Raw genomic sequence first — 25,000 nt, 5'->3', positions numbered from 1 at the left:
ATGTCCCCACATGTGCTATTACTCTCCACCAAACTAAAAAGACTCTAGTATCACAATCATAGAATTCCATATTCAACACACTACATATTGTGAAACAATCCTTGTGTGTTCCCGTAGTACATGTACACACCTCATAGTGCCAGGTAAATCACCTTGAAAACTATATGTATGGACAGTACACTAATTAACGGAGGTTTGTGACATACAATCACACATATGTACACTTCTCTTATCACCATGTACCCACTTCTACAAAAAGAGGTGTTTTTTACTAGCATTACATACATGTACCTCCTCAAAACTCTACAGATTACCCCTGTATACGCCCAATACTCCTACAATCATTTGAAACCCCCATGTTTGAAACACACAACACAATTATGGTAAACTTACACATACTACTAGTCACAAACTACATACACCCTGGATTTAACTTACCAACATATGCTTATAAATAACATCATTACACCTTTCTAGTTACCTTCCTGAGCCAGCCTTTTCCATATCTACAAAGAATATTTCATAATATAGGTACACATTCTCTTGATTGATGAAAGTTCCCATAGTACTCAATTGTAGTTGACTCAGATGTGGCTACTACATATATTACTACATGTACTTGCTTCCTTACACCCAGCAATATGGGAACACATATGTGTAACACATAGTACATACAAAAATTACCCAGTATACATATGCAATACTCACAGCAAACCCTTATACCACCCACAACTTACATTTTTATCCTCATGTATATTCAAAAACTCCAACCACATATCTCAGTATATGAAATCAAAAACCACATCCTGACCACAAATATACTTACCACCGTGGAGACTGGAACCCAGTACCTCACACTGAAGGGTTTGAACCCACGTCCGCTCTTTAACCCTGTCTGCCTTGACAAGGACTGGAACCCACGTCTGCATAAGGGAGGATTTGAACCCCGGACCCCCCTGCCCCGGTTCTGACCCCGGGGCTAATCAGTTCACGGCCAGGAACTGGTCAGTTGCAGAACTACAACTAACATCTGCATGAGGGAGGATTTGAACCCCGGACCCTCCTGCCCCGGTCCTGACCCCAGGGCTAAATCAGTTCATGATTGGCTACAAACCAGCAACTGGCCCGGTCCCAACCAGGGTCACGGTCCCAATACAATCCCAGCTATCAAACCTATTACCCAGGTCTCTCACATCTCTAAACCTATCAACCAATGCGATACAGACCTTAGAACATAACCAATAGCCCTGTACACCATACCAGGACACTCTTAGCTCCGAGCGGACTTGCTCAGCCCTATTCTAGCCTCTACCATGTCCTCAGCCACATCTGGATCCAGCTACGCCTCACCGGATCCGTCCTCTACCCCTATCAACACTTCAAAACTCTTACTACCAGCTAACACCTCGTGGAATTACAATGTCATACCCTTCTTGATTGGTCAAATACCTTTGACTCACCCATTATCAATCCAAACTTCACATCAATACCAAAATCAGCAATTAACTTATTTAAAAAGAAGACTCCTACCCCAATCAGGCCTTATCAATATCAGCCTTATAGAAACCAAGATGCACTAAAACTCAACTCGATCACCTACAACCCACTCTTTTTACGATTTAATCAGCAAACTCACTGCTCATTTCAATTGTTAGGGCTTTCTGGACTCATTACCGATTCAATCTCTCTCTGTCTATCAACCTCCAACAGTTTACTCACGTTTCCAATCAACAAGATCCACCTTTAGTTCATTTCAAGCCCTTCACTGCTATGTTCTTAACCCACTCACTTGAATCGAATGGCCAACCACATTCTAGCCACCCTCGAAATGCCTATAAAGATCAGGACCTGTCGAGTTATAACAAATCCCATAATGTATAGCTATCCTTTATTAATTGTCATCCTAGAAACTGACTCAAGTTTTCTCTTTCCTACTATTCATCCTGATCATCAAGTCGAGTTATAACAAATCCCATAATGTATAGCTATCCTTTCTTACTTTAATCCCACTTAGAACACTCTAAAAATCACCATAAGTACATGGTTCCCTTATTCTGATCACTCGAACCATTCACTTGATTGTATTTTCACAGAATCAGACCTTCCATATCTCATCTCAAACGAAAACAACCCAACCGTATAAACTTTACTCTTTGTGAGCCCATTCCTTAATTCTTTATCTGTTAGTTAACTCACACAACCTCTGCTATCTTCAAATCTGGCTTGGATTAGGCCAAACTCAACTAGTACTATCAAATTCATCCTATTGATCAATTCTCTTGACTCTATCCTACATTTAAAGTAAGTTATTACCTTGATCTGCTTCTCATTAAACTCGTGTTCATAAACTGATGGTGTGTTTTAACCATACTCATTTATTCTCATTGGATCAGAATCAACTCGGTCTCTTTTCTCTATCACAAACAATTAGATCTCTTTGACTTACATCTAACAAAACCAAAGTAAGTACTTATTTTATTTGTACTACAATACAATCATAAACTGATACATTGCTCAATCTATCTATGTTTAACAATCTGTAGATCAATCCCAATGGCTCCTACCACCCCATCTTCCACCAAAGGCTCGAATAAGAAGACCAAATCTAGTGCCAGTAAGAAGAATAAGGATCAAGATACACCTCTAGCTGATCGACGTGTCTCTAAAACCTTCAAGAAGCTTGCTAAAGCCTCTGCTGATGTCTCCATGGCCCTTGACGCTCCTCCTAAACCTCCTACGCCTGACGATGAAGAGATGACCCCCCTTCAGATCGATTTAACCACGTCTGCAGCTTCTACTGCCCCTGCTGAACCTTTGTCTACTATATCGACTAAGCCAACTCCCTCAGCTGTTGAATCAACCTCTGTTATTAACTCTCAACATACTACTGCTGAATCCAATAAATCTAAATCTACCATTGTCTCCTCGGACAACGATTCTAGTGATGAAGAAGACGAAATTATTCTTCAAAGTGAGGTAGCACCTGCAGTTCTTGATAACTCTGGTACTGAAATTACTGGTGGTCATATTGTGATCAATCCCCCCTCTGACTTGCAAATCTCAGCCTATCGTGAGTTTTCCTTCTTTTGACCATCAATGGTTCTTACTTTCCTTTTACCTATCTGTAGTGTAAACTGAAACGGACACTAACAATCGATCCTTGATGTTTGTTCTTTGCTTTTGATCAGCAAAACCCTCTGAGTTGAAACTCTTTACGGTCAATCCTCTTGCTGAACCACGTCGACCTGGACTTTCTCCTACTTCGAATCTTCCTTTTGAATTGCAACTTTGGTGGAATCTTTACTCTGAATGTCATGCTTTGGACTCTGATGTGTCCCTATGGGCAATGGTAACTCTCATGAATGATACACGTAAACTTAGTGACCTTGAAATCATCAAACTCACTCTATCCAGTTCAATCAACTACTTTGAACCGATTGTAGGCCCTGGCTCCTCCAAATTTGTTCTTGTTCGCTTCAAATCTCACTCCATCAAGGACAACTTTCGTCGTAATAACCGTCTCGACCGTGGTGTTTTTGTTTACTTAGCTGGTTCTATCCGCACCAGCCTTCTCATTTTTAATCTTGAACCAGTCTCCAAGTTAACTCCTCACATGTCCAGTTTACTAGTTTCTATTTCTGGTTTACCTTATCACCTTTATAATCGTGACATCACCGAAGAACTTTATCATAGTTTGATTGCTCATCGCTCAAATGATCACTTATCCATTACATTCATTAATGAACCCAATCCTCGACCAACTCTTACTTTTGCTGGTGCTCGTATCTTTGAAATTCACTTCTTACGTAGTGCTGCAGCTCAATGGTTCAAACTACTTTCCCAGCAAGATTTCTTATTTATGACTCCTTGGAACAGAAGAGGCGACGAGTACAAGCACCGTACAATCATTACTCAGTGGAAGTTTATTCCCACCTGTTCAACTTGTGGTACTTCATCTTATGATGCTTCTCATCGCATCAAATGTCCATTCGCCACCATTCGAGATGACCTCTTCAGATCTATTGAAAACTCTTTCAACAATCGTGCTCCAACAGACTTAACTGATGATACCACTCCGGTAGTCTCTTTTCCACCAAAGGTGACCAAAACTGGTAAGTTTACTCGTCATGATTGAGCACCTTGTGACCCTCACCTTATGAATGTAAGTGATCACCACCTCCTTCATTCTCCTAACTTATCCTCGTTTTCAAAACTGACCTCTGAATGTTGGGCACTTGTTCTTAGAAAAAATATGCGAACCCTGTCAAGCATTATCAAAATTGATCACCAACTGGAAAGTGTGCTCATCAACCTCAAATTGAACTCATTCTCATCTTAACTTGATTAATCTGTACCCTCTCAACTTTAATATCCCAACTCTTGAGCTTCTATTTGTTCTTTATAAACTGATTAAATCACTAAAAATACTAGTTATCCTCCTATGTGCGCTTATTTTTCTTTGACTACAAAAAAATCATAAAATTTCCTATTAAAATTACAAAAAAATTGTTGTTCTTATCCTTGCTTATATAAAATCTGTACCTTGATCAATATGTATGTTTGAACTTGAAATCCAAAAATTCTATACCAAGTTTGCGCCTACAAAAACAACTTGCTTGACAAAATCTCTCTTTGAAAACCTCTTTCACAGAAAACTTGAACCCTTGCACATTACCTTGACATAAATAAAATACACATCAGGTATAACTGTTTGAGATCAAAACCAAAAGACTTGAGGAAACAAGTTCGTCCTTTGAAAAATCCCCTAAAAGATATGTGAAAAGAAATAAAAATATATATATATATTATCAAAGGCCACCCATGATACTCTCCTTACAGCATTGAACAACATATTCAACAAATTTTATTGGAAAAGAAATGGAACATTTCAGAAACCAAAAAAGTGAATAAAAATCATGATTTAAATATGAAATGCGTAGGTTGTATGTGAATCTTATACAAATTAGATATCACACTAAAAAACCAGTTTTATAAATGTTTTGCTGGTGAGAATATACCCAACAAACCCATAATACACCATTCATGTGTTACAAACTTTCACAAAATCCCAGAGTCTGTCTCCCCCACATTATATAACCACATTAAAGAAAGCTGCTATGTATAGCATCATAGCTGAAAGACATAGACTGCCCGCATATTAGAGAGGTCCCAATGACTCTCCTGAGTATACATATAGGAAAAAACAATAGTATCACACCTACCTCCATCACATCATTCCATATACCAAAAAATTTAAACCACAAAGAACTTGCAAACAGGGACAAAATCATATACATATATATACATCAAACCAATATGTGACATGTGGTAGATACTATCATATGGCCTACTAAATCAAGACACATGCACTTAGCTCAGTGGTCAGAGCGGCCGCCTGGTGAGTTGGATGACCAGGTTAGGTTGTGGGTATGAGCCCCACCGTGCACAATGTCTTTCAAGATGCCGATTCACCTGAGACTGTGGGCCTCTGCGCTACAAGTCAGTGGTAGATACGGGGTCTTGGGGTCAGTTTTTTTAGTTGGGCTGGTATTGCGTCCATAATATGTCTTTTAACACTCATAACCCAGTGTTAAAAATCTGTCGCCAATGACAACTTACCCAGGAAACCTATAACACACCAGTTATGTGTTAACACCTGTCATAACATCTCAAAGTATATCTTCTACAACATTACATGACTGCATTAAATAATATTGATGGGTAAGGCATCAAAAGAGAAAGGCATAGACTGCCCACATATTAAGGGGATGACTCTCCTGAGCATACATGCAAGACCAAATAAAGGTATCACACCGACCTCTATCACATCATTCCATATACCACAATTTGAAACCACACATAACTTACAAACAACAACAAACACATATACATGTATATACATAAAACCAATATGTGGAATACTGCACAAACCACCGTATGTCCTACTACATTAAGATTATGAATAGGAAATAACCCCATAACATATCTGCAAAACACCCATACTTAAAGCACCCAAGAAACTTGGAAAGTTGAGAATCTACCAAAACTCTCAGACCAGGGGTACTCCAATCCTCTAATGAAATGCATATATGTAGCATTTCAGAGCCACTTGAGAGGGCTTGGTACTCTTGAGACTCAAATGCAACTATGAAGGATACACCCGTACACTTAAGTTGTCCGGGATTGGGTGAAATGAGCCCCGGCTCCCTGTCAGTTGTGGAGGGACTGAACTTGTATAATGAATTGCCTCCGCCAGAGCTTGCTGCACCGTCACAGGGCGGTTCTGGGACTAATGCTACTGCGGAAACTGACGCTCATTGCTCTCTGAAGGATGAGAGGTTGGTCAATAATGTTACTTTGGGGGTTGATCCTTCTTTGGCTCCCCAGGGAGAGGGATTGACTAAAGTGACTGGCGGAATTCAAACACATTCTGAGACCCAGAATGACATTAACCTAAAATCAACAACACAAGTTGAATCAACCTCTGCCACATGCCAAATGGCACATACTGACATCATAGATGCACCACCAGAGCATCCCGTAAAGATGCCACAACCTCAACACAAAGAGGATGTAATAATCAAAGGTGGTAGGACATACCGCCCACCCAATAAAATAAAACTAAAACTGACTGGTAAACAACAACGTGACAAGCGTGACAAGAGACAAACTGATAAAGACATTTCAGAGCGTAAACAGAAAAGAATAGACACTCACTACGAGTGCAGAACTATCAAACAGGGTAAGTCAAAAAGACTCTACATTACAAGTGACATTGGAAACATCATCCGGCACACAGATCAAGATTCCAACCAAAATTCCACATCAGAGCATATACCTGTGGCTGAATCTTCCAGAATGGCACGAGATAGATATATCTCCAACCAAAACTCAGAAGCAACACCAGCACTCCCACCTCGAGGACCACATGATGACAGAATGCTTACACATCAAGAGTTGTTTACCAAACTCAAAGGTAAAATAACAATTACTGCAACTATGCCAGCTCAGCCCATCCCCACAAGTATTTCAAACGGAAAAAATCACAAAATCTTACAACATTTCTCAGACACAAATGAAGAAGAACAGTTGATGGAATATACAGGCACACAACCCCTTCCCAAAGATACATCAGAGCCTCATAAAAGCTCACAAACTTACGCAGATATACTCAAGACTGCAATACATAAAAAAGATAAACCCATTGTCCCTATTACCTCAGGCACAAAAGGATTGAGACAAGCGCTGATAAAGAACAATATCCGCAATTCTGTAAGAATAACACTCAACAACACAGGCAACTGCACACAAGTTGACGTATGGACAGTCTTAAGACATAGGCTCACAAAGGCACAATGTGAAGAAGTTATTAGTGTAGAAAAAAGGAACAACCCGTTTCAACAACCAGCATTTGATATATGTGTTACACCCAACATTGCTATAGGTTTCACAAAGATGATACAACTTACAAGTGAAGAAAGACTTCACAAATCACCCGTCATATACTGCCGCACAACAAAGAAGCCCTGGAAAAAGGGTCAAAGTAAAATCCACTGCTTCAATATCAGCAAATGGCGGGCCAATTTATACAAGGCATATCGGGATGAACTCCCAACCTTTAAAGGACCTGTCAAGGTAACCCCTACAGAAACTACAAAGCCGGCAGGATACACATCCCTGCTTGCATGGAATGCGCAAGGCTTCAACAAAAAAGCTTCAATCCTAGAATCCCTTGCAGAACAAGTAACTGCGGGAATCATTGTGATGGGTGAACACCGCCGCACAAACATGCGTTATGAACCTAAAATCAAAGGCTATAGAACATTCTCACACCCAGCAGAACCGCATTTTTATGGACTATGTATGATGGTCAGAGACGATATTGGTGCATATGAAAAACCTATGAATGACCCCAGAATACAACATCTGGTTGTCACACACCTTGAGCCAGATACTATTTGGCACATCTTTGGAGTCTACCTACAATCTGGCTCCAATAACAGAAAACAAAGAAGAACTCAGATCAAACCAATCTGGGAAAGAATCAACAAACTGTTGGATGATGATCCCAACTGCAAAATTGCCATTGGCGGTGATTTCAACATGACCACCAAAAGCTTAGCTCAGGCTGCCCTTCAGAATACTGGAGGACGTATGTGTATCAAAGAATGCAGCGGATCAAACCTCACCCGACTGCCAAAGAAAGGACGTCCAAGTGACATTGACCACTGGGTGATTTCTCCTGCACTACAAACCCTTACGTGTAAATCTAAAGTCAACCGGCATATGTCTGTTCAATATAAAGGCGCAAGTGACCATGCCGCCATAAGTATGAAGATTAGAAAACAATATATCAAACCTATCCCTCTCCAAATGAAATGGGACCTCAAAGCCTTGAAAGGCCACGCAACAGATATCTTAACAGATGGCGCATGGACATCATTCCCTACAGATGAAGGGATAGATAACAAAAGAGAAGCTTGGCGCTCCAACCTAGCTGAAGCTGCAACCAAATGGGGGGCCATCAAATACGTCAACCCCCCTAGAAATACACACTTCCCACGTACCGTGGCAAACCTCATTAAGAAAGCCAGGAAAACCCGCACTGACTACCAAAAAGCCATCAACAAAGGATCTGACCTAAATGAATTAACCAAAAGAGGTAATTATGCCGATAAAGCAGCCAGACTGGCACAAAAAGCTATTAAAAAATTTGAGACGGCAAGGGAAACCCGGAGAACTGCTCAAACAAACAAATACCTTGTTGAGAACGAGATGCTAGATTTCCACACAGCAATCAAAGCATCTCTACCAGACCATCTTGGCAAAAGACAAAGCCATCCAATGCCCTGTAAAAACAAAGACGGGAAACTATGTATCACTAATAAAGATATAGCAAAAGCTGAATTTGAGCACTTTAGCAAACTAGCTCAGGACTCCACTGGTGTCTCACAAGACCCAGGATTTTGGCACAGCCTGACCTGTGATGATGAATCCATTGAGGAAACTGACATAGGCAATATGATCACGCCACAAGAACTTCTCAGAGCATGTAGTAGAATAAATAAAAATGCAGCACGGGGACATGACAATATCCCACCCATGATCTTCAAGGAAATACTAAGACTTGAAAGAGCACAATTCTTTGGTGCAAAACCCCCAAAGAAAGATAAGAAGAAAAAATGTAAGAGGCCAAAACTGGCTGTCCTACAATATGAAAATCCTGATAACCAAAAGGATGAATCACTTGTCAAAATTATTGAAAACAATATCAGCAATGCCTGGGAATGGCATGAAGATAACATTCAGAAACCTGTCAAAACTCGACCAGATCCACTCCGCCCTATTATTCATACAGAATCAGGACAATATTACGATCCTTTGGATCATGTATACCAACCGGTCCCCATTAAGGACATGACCCAAGAACTGAAAACCCCAGCAGGACGACAACTCTTAGAAATACTCAATGAGATGTTGGTTGGAACAATCCCAACCATTGACTTGGAAAATATTGTCATATCATTGAATAAGCCTGGGAAAGACCCCACAGACTTGACCAACAGACGTGGAATTACACTTTCCACATCTTTCATGAAATTAATCATGACTATCATAGAAGAGCGCATGAGCAAAGAGCTCAATGAACAAGAATTTTTTACCCCAGACCAAGGTGGGTTTAGAAGAAAAGAAGAAGGAATTGCACAATTTCTTTGCCTCACAGAAGCCGTCCGTCGACGTGCAAATGACAATAAACCTACATATGTCTTATACATTGACTTCAAAAAAGCATTTCCAAGTGTTCCCCATGAAGCACTTTACAAGAAACTCCTTCACCTTGGAGTACCTGAGATTCTCATTGACTTTATAGATAACACATACCAAAACAGTAAGTTCCGCATGAAAGTTGGAAATGAACTTTCTGAACCATACCAAATGAACATTGGTACTAAAGAGGGCTGTCCACTATCCCCTCTACTATTCATCATCTTTGTGAATGACCTATTCCACCACTTGAAAGGTATTACAATTCCTGGTATCAAAAAGGGCCACTTCTATGACAAGGGCAAACTATATGCGGATGACGCCGCAGCTTTCTTTGACAACATTGAAGATCTCAATAAAGGTTGTCAAATCATTTCAGAATGGGTTGAAAAATGGAAAACCCTGCAAATTGGACACGCAAAATGTGCTGTGGTCATGTATGGGGAGAAAGAACCTGAAAAGCGCACAGCTTTCCTAAACACATATGGGGACCCTACAACACATCCCAGTGAGAACAAAAACCACTTTAATCTCACAGACGGCAGGGTATATGCGCAGTCCTCTTATAAATATCTTGGAATTGAACTAGATGACACTCTCGGCATTGGCTATGATGCAGAACTTAAATATGCTAGCATACTGGCGCAGAAAGTAAAACAAAAGGTTGCACAACAAGCATGCCTACTACAAGACAAAAAACGCACTCTTACAGAGAAAGCATTTCTAATAAAAACATATGTCTTATCCGCAGCACTATACGGCGGAGAATGGTTTGGAATGAACCAAACACGAACATCCCTCATACAGAAGGAGATCGACAAAGCACTTTATCTAGCCATTGGCGCAGGGCGGGGTTGTAAGACCATATGTCCAGTCCGCCTCTCATGGGAACTTGGTGTCCCCTCAGTTGCAGCAGCTTGCGCTGCAGCTAGATACCGCATACACTCTAAATCAGCATCCATGGACACAGATGCATCAGAAATACTTAATAGCCGTACACAAGGCGGTAAGAAAAAGACATGGGCTTCAATAACACAAGCTGAAACTGGCAAAGCTATTGCCGCAGTCTGGAAAGACACAAATAATAACATTACAAGTAAGAAGAAATCAACAGCTTCAAATACCCCTGAAGATGAACCCAAAGAATTGACCATACCACACATGGTGGTGGAAGGCCTAAAGGCCCAAGCCAAAGAATATCCAAAGAAAATACCCAAAGATTGGATAGATATCCGCGGCAATGACGATTCCGCAGGAACCATTCAAAATGAAATGATTGCTGTAAAAGCATACCAATGGGCTAAGGAAATGACCCAAAATAAACTGCAAGGCCCACTATCACAAATGGACTACGAAAAACATGAATATGGACTGACCCGTAACTTTCACAAGGCAGCTCTCAGATACCCGTACCTACGTGATGGGGTACTGACACTACTCAAAGCCAGAATGGGAATACTACCATCAGCTAAATTATCATATGAAGCTCGGGAAAATACAAATTCCTTGAGTGCCGCGGCGCAGGCCCTGGGCAAATCTGCATGTCCACTTTGTAAACAACAAAGACGGACAACTAAGACTGAAGAAGATGAAATATCACACATTCTTCTCAACTGTAGAGCTCTCCAAGAACAAAGAGAGGAGCACCTTACACCTATTATTACAGAACTCCGAAAAACCAACAAAGTACGCACAGCCGGCGAAATCAATAACCAAGACAAGAAAGTAGCCACTTACCTTTTGGGCGGCAATTGTGCTGCCACTGGGCCTATCGTGGGAAGTCTGAATCATATTCTGCGGAAAATGAATCCTAGAAATAGGTTCATTTATCTGTGGCGACATGGCTATGGTAACATAACCGGTATTCAGCCGGAAAATATGGCGTTGTATGGATTTGTCCCCGTGGCAAGATTTCTGAAATCAACTTTTGGGTGGTACCAGAAGGCAATTGATGATCTCTATGCTGCACCACTTGCAACAAACGCATATGGAGGGTACGGGGTGTTAAACCCGCCTCTACCCCGTCCTATGTGATTAGTACAACTGGCCAAGGGACTGTAAAGTCTATGGCAACACCACGCGCTGTGGAAAGGGAGTTTACCCAGTAAAAGTCTGGAGTCGTCAGCCTTTGAAAAAGGCAGCTCTAAGGGTTCATTCCCCTTTAGAGCCGTGGGATGAGTGTTTCCGTAATTAAAAGCTCATCCTCGGACGTATGAAGTAACACTGTGATATTAGAATGCCCCAGGGTTCTAAGAAGAGATCACTTGTTCAAGCATATTCTACCCACAAGGAAAATTCTTATGATTTGAAAGAATCATTTGAGGCGCGTCTCCGAAAAAAAAAAAAAAAAATCAACTTTCGATGGTAGGATAGAGGCCTACCATGGTGATGACGGGTAACGGGGAATAAGGGTTCGATTCCGGAGAGAGGGCCTGAGAAACGGCCCTCAAATCTAAGGATTGCAGCAGGCGCGCAAATTACCCAATCCTGACATGGGGAGGTAGTGACAATAAATAACAATGTAGGGCTCTTTTGGGTCTTACAATTGGAATGAGTACAATTTAAATCTCTTAACGAGGATCAATTGGAGGGCAAGTCTGGTGCCAGCAGCCGCGGTAATTCCAGCTCCAATAGCGTATATTAAGATATATATCTTGGTAGACGCCAGAGGAGTCGGTGAGGTAGGGTTGGTTCTTTCGCCATTTGGATCTGAGTGGCAAACACTGATTTGGGTGATTCCGCGATCTGTGTCCCTGTCTTTGGTTTGAATAAGTGATACTGTCATCAGATGCAGCGTCCATGGCCTGATAATGTGTAAAAATTGAGTTTTTGTCACAAGCTGTAGCAGTACCTCGACGTGGTCCTCCCTCGGGCTCTTAGGAGTGCTAAACTGCTGCAGCGCGCTATAAGACAATACCAACGTTGTACCCACTAATATTGCAACACCAGCAATGCACTCTACTATCATTTGCACAACCACAAGTGAAGTTACCCTATTTTGTCCGAAAAGTCAGGTAAAAGCCTATTTATGATAACCAGTCATAAGACTGAAGAAGGAGATAGCGCCTGATTGAATAAGATACCCCACTTAGATCCTCCAAACAATACGGTTGATCAAACTCTATTAAAGGAATTTACAAATCCTTAATATCTGAAAAGTTAGGTTCAAGTCTATTGATGATGACCAGCCCCTAATGCTGAAGAAGGAGATAGCACCAAACCAAGTAAGTTATTGCCCTAAATAAGATAACCCACATGAATCATTCAACAATACGGATGATCAAATTCCAAATCAGTTAAAGCAACAACCCGCTTTAATCCTCTAAAAAAGAGTTGTTTTTGTAAATGACTTTGGTATTTGACCGGTCTGGTAAAAGCCTATTTATGATAACCAGCCGCCTAGTGCTGAAGAAGGAGATAGCGCCAAACCAAGTAGAGTATCGCCCTACATGAATAGACCCGCTACGCGGGCCAGACCCAACAAATTGTCTGACTGCCCTGGCAATCAGCCTCTTCATTAGTTCTTCTCCTGGATGACTGTGATATTGGAAATGTTGGTAAAAGCCTATTTATGATAACCAACCCAAGTGTTTAAGAAGGAGATAGCACCAAGCCTAGTACAATATCAACCTACATGATGGTCTGATTATTGGGACCTTTAAACAACAGTAACTTACCTCATCCTTTGATTGCTCCACGTGATTGTGGTAAACCACTTCTAAACCAAAGAATTGCCCGACTACCCTGGCAATCAGCTTCTTTATCACCCATGGATGACTGTGATATTGGAAATGCGGGTAAAAGCCTATTTATGATAACCAACCTGAGTGTTGAAGAAGGAGATAGCACCAAGCCTAGTACAATATAAACCTACATCATTGTCTGATTATTTGGACTTTTCTACAAAGCACACTTACACGGTTAACTCAAATACATGCTTTCATCGTCCAAAGGTCCGCCCATCTATGCGGACACTCAGCTTTTGTAAAAATCATTTTTGTAAATGAATCTTCTACTTGAAAGGTCAGGTTAAAGCTGTTTATGATAACCAGCCGCCTAGTGCTGAAGAAGGAGATGGCACCAAACCAAACATATTACTACCCTACATGAGATATTCGACTAGGACCATCCAGCAATAATGACGATCAATCACACATAAAGGAATATATAAATCCTTGATATCTGAACAGTATGGTGAAAATCTATTGAGGATAACCAGCACCTAGGGCTGAAGAGGGAGATAGCACCAAAGCTAAATACGGTAGTCCCCTACGGGATGGACCGGTTACGCAGACTGTCCCAGAACACAATAAGTTAAAGCAGATCCCTGCCTTAATCATCCACAAGTCTGCCCAACCATGCGGACACTCATACTTTGAAAGGGCCATCTCAGAATGACCTTGGCACTTGAATGAATTGATAAGAAGCCTATTTAAGATAACCAACCTAGTGTTGAAGAAGGAGATAGCACCCAGTTCATTATAGTACTACACTATGTGATGGAATAGCTATATGAACCATCAGAATGGTGATCCGCTGCGCGGATCATCAAATAACCCAAAAACCCATTTAACCGAACCAACAGATTCTATGGCTACCCTAAGAATCATACTTTCCACTAATACTCCCTTCAAAAAAAAAAAAAAAAAAAACAATGATATTCAACGTGCTGGTAGAAGTCTATTTATGATAACTAACCTGAGGGGTGAAAAAGGAGATAGCGCCACACTTAGTACAATAACCAACAGTATATAGGATCTGATTAGTCAAGCATCCCACCAAATTAACCACTCTGTCGATCCAATGAACTGTCGGTATACACCAACCATCCATCCCGTATGTGATGTTGATGCCTAAAAATTTGATAACAAGGCTGTTTTGGATATTCAACACAAGGGCTGAAAGAAGAGATAGCACCAAATGTAGTAAATATTAACTAACACAAATGTCTGACTACTCAGATAACTCAAAGAGAACTAGGGTAAACATTCTGTCCGTATCCAGCCATTATTCATCTATGAGAAAGACCCTACATCAAACGCTCTTGAAAAGGACCTTGTTACCCAAAAGTGTTTCCTCAAACCATACACTCACCACATACTTCCTACACTAAACTGCTTCAATTGATTGTTAGTTGCCACATAGATATTGAATCTGACTCTAAACCTACACTCAATATCAAGATATTGATGATAAAGCCCGTCTGTAGTGACTATCAGATCATGCACACGTCAACGGGTGTTGCTACAAAACACCGTTGACCTTAAAACTTATGCTATTTTCCCTTTTTTCGTGCCTATGCCCTATGCCCCTCTGTCCTTTCTCCCAAATAATACTGCAAAATACATCTAAGCTAACCACGCACACAGGATGTAACAGGAATTATTTTGTACCCCTGAACCAAGTAACCAATGCACTGGAGACATACACTTCTGTCTTGATAAAATTTGATACCCAATACTGTAATACGCATAGGTTAGGCATGACCAGCTTTGTCTTAACCCCTTAACCACCTCCCACATTCCTCCTTTTGTAATAATATCAACACTAACCGTACACAGGTGCCTAATCTTCTCACATACATAATACCCAACACTCCAGAATCAAACTCGGGTATATCAGTATAGCGATGCCAAATAACGCCGATACCCCTAACACACAGGGATACTCATCCTTATGACGTGTAACCCACCATTTAATGGGGACTTAAAACCAAGTTAAACAACCTACGCCACCAAGAAAATGCCTACAATGGCCCACAAAACACATATAATTGTGCTTGCAAAGCACAATCTACCATATGCTGGTAACGTGAACCCAGGTTCAAGGATTGACTACACCAAAACACCCAAAGACGCCCCAATACACGGGGGTACCTACACTTATAACACGTGACATGACAATGACTGGTAACTTCAACACAGGTTCAGGGCTGAGGACACAGCAAACAGTCCTACCAGGACTTATCACACAAGGATACGTACATTTCCACTATTCAACAGGCCACGCAATGGTGACTTACACACAGGTCCAAGACCAAACTCGCACCAAAGTACCCACAGATGTCCCATTACACAAATCTACCCCACTCCTATTAGTTGACAGGGCCAACTACGTGTATACCTACACTTATGACGTACATCCTGCCTAACATTAGAGACTCGTGCCCTGATTCAGGCCCAAGACCTTGCCAACTGGCCGCCCAATGCCCTGTTACACAGATATATTCACACTCATGAAATGGAAAATGCCAGACTCTAATGACTCAGACCTAGAGGAATGACCACAGTCACATCTCAAACACTCAGAAAGTGCTCCGTTGCACAAGTAAATCCTGACTTACAACATATAACATCCCAAATATTACCTACCTCAAGCCAGAGATACGGCCACAACCATACCAGAATCACCCGCAAAAGACTTTATACATATGGTTTCTCACAAAAACCACACATCTAATACCCCATATGTGGGGCTTCTATCGGGGTACACAACCATAGCCACACCAGAACTCCCAAAAAAGGATCTTCAATTGGTATTCTTTTACTCACCATACATGTAATACCCCACAGGTATGACTTGAACCATAGTTCAGGATCCTTACCACACAAAAAATCCCCACAAAGGACTTATACTTGTGGTTTTACACACTTACCATACATGTAATACCCCATATGTTTAACCTGTACTAATGAACAGGTCATAACCGTACCAAAAATCCCCAAACAGACCTTATACATATGATATTTGTCACCTAACATGCATGTAATATCCCATAAATATACCCTGGACCAAGGTCTGAGTTCATAACATGCCAAAATATCTCCACGAAGTACTGGTACATGTAACTCCTTGCACTTATTATATGTATAAGGCCAAAGGCATATGACTTAACCACTGTTCAAAATCATAACCATGTCAGAAACCCCTAATAAGTCCATCTTACAAGGATGTCCACTTTTGGTACATGTAACTTACCCTACACTGGTGACTTGAACCCAGGTTCAGGGCCAGGGCCACGCCACAAAGCCCCAACAAAGCCCTGTTACATAGGCCTGTCACGTGTAAACCTTGCTCGAAGGGGTTTGAACCCAGGTACAGGGCCAAAGCGGGCAGTACTCGGGGCTGTTTACACGTGCGCCATCCATTGGTACCGGTACAAATCACTGATGTGTACCGGTACAGCCATTCATTAGGTTATAACATGTGTATATCACAAATTGAAACCTAACAACCGGTCCCGGAAGGACTGTACCGGTACCAACAGACCAGCTAGCCAGTTCATGGCCAGCAACTGGCCTCCTACACGCCTCAGACTCCCCTATACCTCTCAATTCGACGACTCCATCACCCTATCAGCCCTTTAATACATCAAACAAACCACGAATGAACATCATCAGCATCAAATCAACACAAGAGATCATCATAGCAATGAAATTACTTACCTCTCAAGGCTTAAAATGACCTATAACCTCAAGTTTTAACATCAAATCACTGATTCATGCTCATTTGAACCATCTATTCAATCAAATCAGCGTCAAGAAATCCTCTTATCAGCTCAATTTTACCTATATAGTCCGTTATAAGGAGCTAACTCACATGAAATCACCCATCATCATCCTTTAACATAGCCTCCGATTCGAATTCAAGCCTTTAATCAATTCATACTAACTTAATTTTCATCTGAACCATCCTTATGCTATCAGAACAACTAGTTTGAACACTATTATACCCTCAAGACTCGAAGTAGGTCCTTCCAATCATCTAATCTATTTACTCAAACCATCTAAACTGATCTAAATCGAGTTGAACTAGGCTGACCATCTCTTTCAACCTCTCTTGATCTATGACTAGGTTAATTCAAATGTACATCTCAGTCCCAATTGGCATAGGAACTAATGGTGTCTATACCTTTTGATTTAGCCTCTGATTTGAATTCAAGCCTTCAAACAACTCATACTGACTGGATTTCATTCTGAACCACCCTTATGCTATTGAAACAGGCAGTTTGAATACTATTGGACCCTCAATACTCGAAGTAAGTCCTTACACCCACTTAATCTATCTAATCAGACCATTTAAACTAACCCAACTCAATTTGAACTAGGCTAATCATCCATAACGAATACCACGACATTACACTCTTAATCCACCCACTCTCATCCTAAGTCTACCATTTCAATCTATCTTGATCAATGACTAGGTTCTTTCAGCTATAAATCTCAGTCCTAATCAGAATAAGAACTAATTTATGTTCCTTCCTTTCAATTAGATCCTTTACGCTGGTTTGAACTCGAATGGCCACTTCAAATTTCAGTTTTAACCAACTGATACTATCATAACACGCTTGGTGACTTGATTTGATAAGTAATCTACTAATAATCTCATCTTAATCAATCTGAATACATACTAACCAGCTTCTTCCTTCTTTAAACTCGGGCTTGACAATGACTGGTCCAGTTATGAATCAATCAGACTTGAACAGCTTCTGTAAGCCATCTAATCAGTCTGAACTCGGACCAAAAAGCCTCTGCCTTGCCAACTCAGCTCGAAGAAACCTCCAGAACTATATCAGCCTTCTACAAACCTTTAAAAGTCACCAACTCTAGCTACCAAGTAAGTTCCTCACCCCATCTTATCATCTATTTTCTTCTGTCAACGTAAATTGATCATCAATCCCCTTTTTGCATCTTCCAATCAACTCTACCGCACCTTATACGTACACCAATCAATACCACAATCATCACACAAACGCTAGGTATGTCTTTTTTCTCTCATCGAATTAATCTTATATTTATCTTCTTAATCTAATCAATCCACTTCTATATAGATACCTGCTTTCAATCATAGATACACCAGTTATTCAACAAAAGTAAGCACAGACTGACCTTTAACACTCTCTATCTATTAATTAAAAGATCCACTCGAATCAAATATAAGAAACTGACCTTCTTCTTTATCTTTAACTTTAGGAAGACCCCCACACTCAAGACGAATAGTCCGGTTACTGTCTCTGGACTCGAGTCATTTCTTTTTTAACCCAAGTAAGTATAAACAAACATGTTGTACTGGTTCATATCATCAATTGAATACTAGAAAGTATTAGCTAATACTGAAACTCTTTTTGCTTCCAGGTACACCTTGAAAACAGCAAACAACTTCGAAAAGCGCTTTGAGAACCAAGGTAGGCCTTCTATCACTCCTCATTAATGATTTCAATCAAGTTCAAAGTACATTATCTAACACTTTAATCATTTGTTTCTTTGAATAGATAACCAAATCAAATCAAAGACCTTACAACATATAAATCAATCACGTCTAAGTACAAAACAAGTGAGTCATCTTCTTCAAAACTCATAACTCTTCAAAAAGTCTACTCAAGTTAATCAATAACTAACACTTCTTCTCCTTTGATCATCTCTAGAACCAACTCGCACATTTAACTTCAGTGATACTCAGTCTCTATCTTCCAGATACAGCTTAAGAACAGCAACACCTTCCAAAAGTGCTTTAAGAGACTAAGGTAAGCCTTCCTCACTCCTCCTCATCAATAATTCCACTCGAGTCAGAAATACACGATCTAATACTTTATTCATTTGTTTCTTCAAGTAGATAACCAAATCAAATCAAACAACCGTACAACATACAGCTCAATCACATCTAAACACAACACAAAACCAATTTGCACATTCTACTTCAGTGATACTAACACCTTTTCTTTCAGGTACAACTGGAAAACAACAATCAAATTCAAAAAAGCGCTTTAACAACAAAGGTAAGCCTTTCCTCACCCTTCCTTATCAATAATCTCACTTGAGTCAAAATCACATGATCTAATACCTTTTCATTTGTTTCTTTAAATAGGGAACCACATCAGATCAGAAGATCTACTCAACACATAAACCAATCACATCCAAAACATACAACAAGTAAGTCAGTTACCTCAAAAGCTTAGGATTTTTTTGAAGATTCTACTCGAGTTAGTCAATAACTAACACTTTTTCTCTTTTGATAAATCTTTAGAATCAACTTACACATTTAACCCCAGTGATACTCTCTTGGATTCCATTCTCTATCTTGATTCAACTGAAACTTGTCCTCAAATTGTTTTCTCATCAAACCCTTCTCAAAACTCGAATCAGACTTGTTCTCACTTGTTTTTCATCGAACCTTCAAATCTTTCTCTCTACAAGCCTTCAACGGATTAAATTTGTTTTCAACCTTGTCTTCGACTTGTAGATAAAGTATCTTGTCTATTTCAACTTTTCAAAGAACAACTAAACAACATGTCACCAAACACACCCGTTAACAATGATGGATCAAACAAAAAGACCAAGTCCAGTGCTAGCAAAAAGGTAAAGGAGTTGGAGACACCTCTTCAAGGAAGAAGACTTTCCAAAGGCCAAAAGAAGTTACTCAAATTCTCACCCTTGGACTTAACCACATCAATGCTACCAGGATCTAACGCTCAAAAAGTTAATTCCAGTACGGATGAAGATATGATTGAAGCCTCTCCACCGGCCAGTAAGAAGAAAGTCACCATATCAGACTCTATCCTTAACTCTGAGAATCAAGAAACTCGCACTGAACCTGAAGAACCCATTTCGTCTACCAGTCAACAAGAAACCACTCAGATTCAACAAACTTCTTTCATTCCCTCAGTGAAAGAACCTGTCATTCTCCCAACAACTGAAAAAGGAAAGTCCATTGAAGAATCTGATGAAGACTCGGATAAGGAAATTCCTGACGCAGACTTACTCAAAATGAAACTCGGACCTGAGCAAATCGACACTGACACCTTTATAACTGGAGGACACATCATGACGGACGAAAACACTGCAATTCAACTAAGTGCTTATGCTAAACCTCTTACTCTTGAACCATTCACTGTTAACCCACTATTGGACCTGTCAGGACCTTCCCTAGCACCAACTGCCTATCTCCCTTATGATCTTCAACTCTGGTGGAACGTTTATCACAAAGTTCACGCAACTCCTGAAGACAAATCTCAATGGGCTATGGTCACACTTATGGATGATTCTAGAAAACTTTGCAACTTGGAGGTAATCAAATCAACTTTGGAAACTCTTGTCACCCACTTTTTACCGGTGGTAGGCCCCGGTGAAAACAAATTCACACTTATCAGATTCAGATCACTTGGCACCAAGAAGATTTTCACTAACAATACTAGATTGGATAGAGGTGTTTATACTCATACCTCTGGGACCATCAAGACTAACCTCATCATCTTCAACTTGGAACCTGTCAGCCCATTGGCTCCTTTAATGTCCAGCCTCCTTGTTACAATCACTGGTTTACCACTTCACTTAGGATCAAGAGATTTCTGTCAAAGACTAGTTCACAGCTTTAGTGCGCACCCTTCAAATGACCACCTCAAGATCACCCAAATCCGTGAACCTCTTGAATCACCCACTTATTCTTTCTACGGAGGTAGAGTATTCGAAATCGTCTTCAAACGCCAAGCTGCATTCAAATGGTTCAATGCTTTATCTCAAGAATTCAACTCTATGCCCATGACTCCTTGGGACATCAAAGGAGTAGCACTTGAAGAACCCGATATGATCACTCGTGTCCAATCCCTATCAATCTGCAACACTTGTAGTACATCATCTTACAATGCAGCTCATCGTACCTTATGCCCTTACATCAAGATTCGGGATGACCTTGTCAGATCCGTAAAGAATCCGTACAAACGTCAAACTCAGGAACCCACTGCTGGACCAAGTCAAACTTCTTCTACCCAACCATCTCAAAACTCATCAGTCAAATCCAGTGGTTTTGCCCGAAGAGAGTAGGCCCACAAAGATCTTTTTTAACCCAATCTAACTTCATCCTGTCTTTACCAATTATGTGTATACTTTCTCTTGATCTTAATCTGTGTTTCAACTTATGCCAACTATGCACTGTCCTTACAAATCTCTGTTTCCTTGACTCAAAAAACATTTAGAAAATCTCCTTTAAAACCCATAGAAAATTGTTGTTAACCTTTGTTATTGTTACTTTGTATCTTTTGATCTGTACCTTTGACTGCAATCCACTCTTTGAAACCATAAACAAAAACTGTCCCAAGTGAGCAGTTGACAGAAAGTTCCACTTATCCCAACAAATCAAAGTCCTTACACAACAAAACCATACTTTGTCATTTAAACAAATGACCAAAATCAAATACGACAACCAGCTAATGGTCATAGAATCCAAGTTGTAAGACTCCACCAAAAGTATCAGCGCAGAGGTACTTTAACCCTCTGAGGGATAAGATACAAATTATTCCAAAAGCCACTTGAGAGGGCTTTATACTCTTGAGACTCAAATGCAGCTATGATAAATACACCCGTATACATAAGTTGTCCGGGATTGGGTGAAATGAGCCCCGGCTCCCTGTCAGTTGTGGAGGGACTGCACTTGTATAATGAATTACCTCCGCCAGGACTTGCTGCACCGTCACAGGGCGGTTCTGGGACTCATGCTACTGCGGAAACTGACACTCCTTGCTCTCTGAAGAATGAGTTGTTGGTCAATAAAGTTACTTTGGGGGTTAATCCTTCTTTGGCTCCCCAGGGAGAGGGATTGACTAAAGTGACTGGCGGAACTCTACTACATTCTCTTACCAAGAATGATCCACAGATATCAACAACAACCGTTGATTCTACTACAAAACCAAACCATCCGGTTAAAATGTCAATACCTCAACAACCAGAGGATAAACTAATCCAAGGTGGTAGAACTTACCGCTCCACCAATACCAAAACCAAACTCACAGGCAAACAACAACGTGAACGCCGTGAAAAGAGAAAAACAGATAAAGACATATCAGAACACAAACAACAAAAGATTGACACTCACTACGAGTGTGTAACAATAAGAAAAGGTAGAAACAAGAACTACTATGTTCAAAGTGATATAGGAAATATTATCCGTCACACTGATCAAACTACAATAGATGACCACACATCAGCACAAGAACCTGTTGCTGAGTCCTCCGCAATGGCACAAACCCGCCTTCCTCCTAGAGGTCCACATGATGAAAGGATGCTTACGCATCATGAGCTCTTTGACAGACTCAAATCCAAAGCAGATAGGGCGGTGAATATACCGGACCAGCCTACCCCCACTTACATCTCCAATGGGAAAAAACGTGCACCTCTTCACCTCTTTGTCGAATCAGACAATGAACATGAACTAAGGGAACACACTATCCCACCACAAGAAGGTAGAAGAAACAGCACACCATCCTATGCAGACATACTAAAGACTGCAATACATAAAAAAGATCAGCCAATTATACCTACCAATACAGTCAAGAAGACCTTGCGACAAGCAGTCATCAAGAATAACATCCGCAACTCTGTACGGATCACACTAAACAACACTGGTACCTGCTCACAAGTCGATGTCTGGACAGTCCTAAGACACAGGCTCACAAAAGCACAATGTGAAGAAGTCATCAGTGTGGAGAAAAGAAACAATCCTTTTCAACAACCAGCATTTGATATATGTGTAACACCCCACATTGCAATTGGCTTTACCAAAATGCTACAGCTAACCAGTCAAGAAAGACAACACAAAACACCTGTCATCTATTGCCGTACCACAAAGAAACCTTGGAAGAAAGGTCAAAACAATACACGCTGCTTCAACATTAGCAAATGGCGAGCCAACTTATACAAGGCATATCGGGATGAACTCCCGACCTTCAAAGCACCTGTCAAGGTAACCCCAACAGAAAGCACCAAACCTGCTGGATACACATCCCTGCTTGCATGGAACTCACAAGGCTTCAACCAAAAGTCATCTTTACTAGAATCTCTGGCAGAACAAGTCACAGCAGGCATCATTGTAGTTGGTGAACACCCACGCACAGAAATGCGATATGAACCCAAAATCAAAGGCTACAGAACCTTCTCACACCCAGCAGAACCCCATTTTTACGGATTATGTATGATGGTCCGCAACGATATTGGCGCATACGAAAAGCCAATGGATGATCCAAGAATACAACATTTGGTAGTAACCCACCTGGAGCCTGACAGCATCTGGCATATCTTTGGAGTCTACCTACAATCTGGCTCTAACAATAGAAAACAAAGAAGAACCCAAATCAAACCCATCTGGGAGAGAGTCAACAAACTGTTGGATGACAACCCCGACTGTAAAATTGCCATTGGTGGAGACTTTAACATGACCACCAAAAGCCTTGCTCAGGCTGCTCTCCAAAACACAGGGGGGCGTATGACCATTAAGGAATGTAGTGGTTCCAACCTAACTAGACTTCCAACCAGAGGTCGTCCAAGTGACATTGATCATTGGGTGATTTCACCTGCCCTACAAGACCTTACATGTAAGGCAAAAGTCAATAGACACATGTCCATCCAATACAAAGGCGCAAGTGACCATGCAGCCATCAGCATGAAGATACGCAAACAATATATCAAACCAACTCCACTTCAAATGAAATGGGATCTCAAAGCCTTAAAAGGGCACGCAACTGACATCTTGACAGATGAAGCATGGAAATCATTCCCCATGGACGACAACCATGATATCAATACACGCTGTGATGCCTGGCAGTCAAACCTGGTAGAGGCTGCAACGAAATGGGGGGCCATCAAATATGTAAACCCCTCCCGACCCACACACTTTCCACGTACTGTGGCAAACCTCATTAAAAAAGCCAGGAGAACACGCACTGACTATCAACAAGCCATCAACAAAGGGGCTGACCTCAATGAACTAACCAAAAGATCCAACTATGCGGATAAAGCAGCAAGACTCGCCAAAAAGGCTATCAAGAAATTTGAGACTGCGAAAGAAACCCAAAAAGCAGCCCGCACCAATAAACATCTTGTGGAAAATGAAATGTTAGACTTTCATGCAGCCATGAAAGCATCTCTACCAGACCATCTTGGCAAAAGACAAAGCCATCCCATGCCTTGCAAAGACAAAGATGGGAACCTATGTATCACAAACAAAGATATTGCAAAAGCAGAGTTTGAACACTTTAGCAAACTTGCCCACGACTCCACCGGGGTCTCCCATGACCCAGATTTCTGGAGAGACCTCACTTGCGATGATGAACCCATCGAAGAACACATGTTGGATGGCATGATAACACCACAAGAGCTCCTGCGAGCATGCAGTAGAGTGAACAAAAACGCAGCACGCGGGCACGACAACTTGCCTCCCATGATCTTCAAGGAGATACTCCGACTTGAAA

The 25,000-nt window shown here is 40.9% G+C and overlaps 4 protein-coding genes across 4 annotated transcripts in view; 2 read left to right on the top strand and 2 right to left on the bottom strand.

The window, feature by feature from the left end:
• MELLADRAFT_109174 (uncharacterized protein) overlaps window positions 1-2,262 on the bottom strand; it is a gene marked incomplete at both ends in the record, with an annotated part of 3,314 nt that extends 1,052 nt beyond the window's left edge. Inside the window, 8 exons of the mRNA XM_007413020.1 lie at window positions 11-80; window positions 131-160; window positions 482-506; window positions 827-979; window positions 1,115-1,203; window positions 1,461-1,476; window positions 1,790-1,832; window positions 2,197-2,262. Coding sequence (XP_007413082.1) covers window positions 11-80; window positions 131-160; window positions 482-506; window positions 827-979; window positions 1,115-1,203; window positions 1,461-1,476; window positions 1,790-1,832; window positions 2,197-2,262 — 492 coding nt within the window. The remainder of the gene's footprint in view (window positions 1-10; window positions 81-130; window positions 161-481; window positions 507-826; window positions 980-1,114; window positions 1,204-1,460; window positions 1,477-1,789; window positions 1,833-2,196) is intronic.
• A 291-nt stretch (window positions 2,263-2,553) lies between these two features.
• MELLADRAFT_90057 (uncharacterized protein) lies at window positions 2,554-4,322 on the top strand (the record flags this gene model as incomplete). The annotated part of the gene is made up of 3 exons (XM_007413038.1): window positions 2,554-3,070; window positions 3,189-4,112; window positions 4,246-4,322. The coding sequence occupies 3 exons, from the start codon at window positions 2,554-2,556 to the stop codon at window positions 4,320-4,322; spliced, it is 1,518 nt and encodes a 505-aa protein (XP_007413100.1).
• Window positions 4,323-12,959: 8,637 nt separating this feature from the next.
• Window positions 12,960-13,633, top strand: MELLADRAFT_109172 (uncharacterized protein; the record flags this gene model as incomplete). The annotated part of the gene is made up of 3 exons (XM_007413039.1): window positions 12,960-12,989; window positions 13,143-13,252; window positions 13,435-13,633. The coding sequence occupies 3 exons, from the start codon at window positions 12,960-12,962 to the stop codon at window positions 13,631-13,633; spliced, it is 339 nt and encodes a 112-aa protein (XP_007413101.1).
• A 334-nt stretch (window positions 13,634-13,967) lies between these two features.
• Window positions 13,968-17,050, bottom strand: MELLADRAFT_109171 (uncharacterized protein; the record flags this gene model as incomplete). The annotated part of the gene is made up of 13 exons (XM_007413019.1): window positions 13,968-14,252; window positions 14,340-14,393; window positions 14,464-14,618; window positions 14,867-14,931; window positions 15,124-15,225; window positions 15,318-15,416; window positions 15,516-15,599; window positions 15,788-15,856; window positions 15,906-15,975; window positions 16,421-16,448; window positions 16,497-16,622; window positions 16,744-16,931; window positions 17,035-17,050. 13 exons carry the CDS (start codon window positions 17,048-17,050, stop codon window positions 13,968-13,970), a joined length of 1,341 nt encoding a protein of 446 aa, XP_007413081.1.
• Between the last annotated feature and the right edge of the window lie 7,950 nt (window positions 17,051-25,000).

The sequence above is a fragment of the Melampsora larici-populina genome (genome assembly GCF_000204055.1).
Source record: "Melampsora larici-populina 98AG31 unplaced genomic scaffold MELLAscaffold_34, whole genome shotgun sequence".
Lineage (NCBI taxonomy): Eukaryota > Fungi > Basidiomycota > Pucciniomycetes > Pucciniales > Melampsoraceae > Melampsora > Melampsora laricis-populina.
Note: the sequence above shows the minus strand (reverse complement) of the source record. Positions and strands in the feature narration are given on the sequence as shown.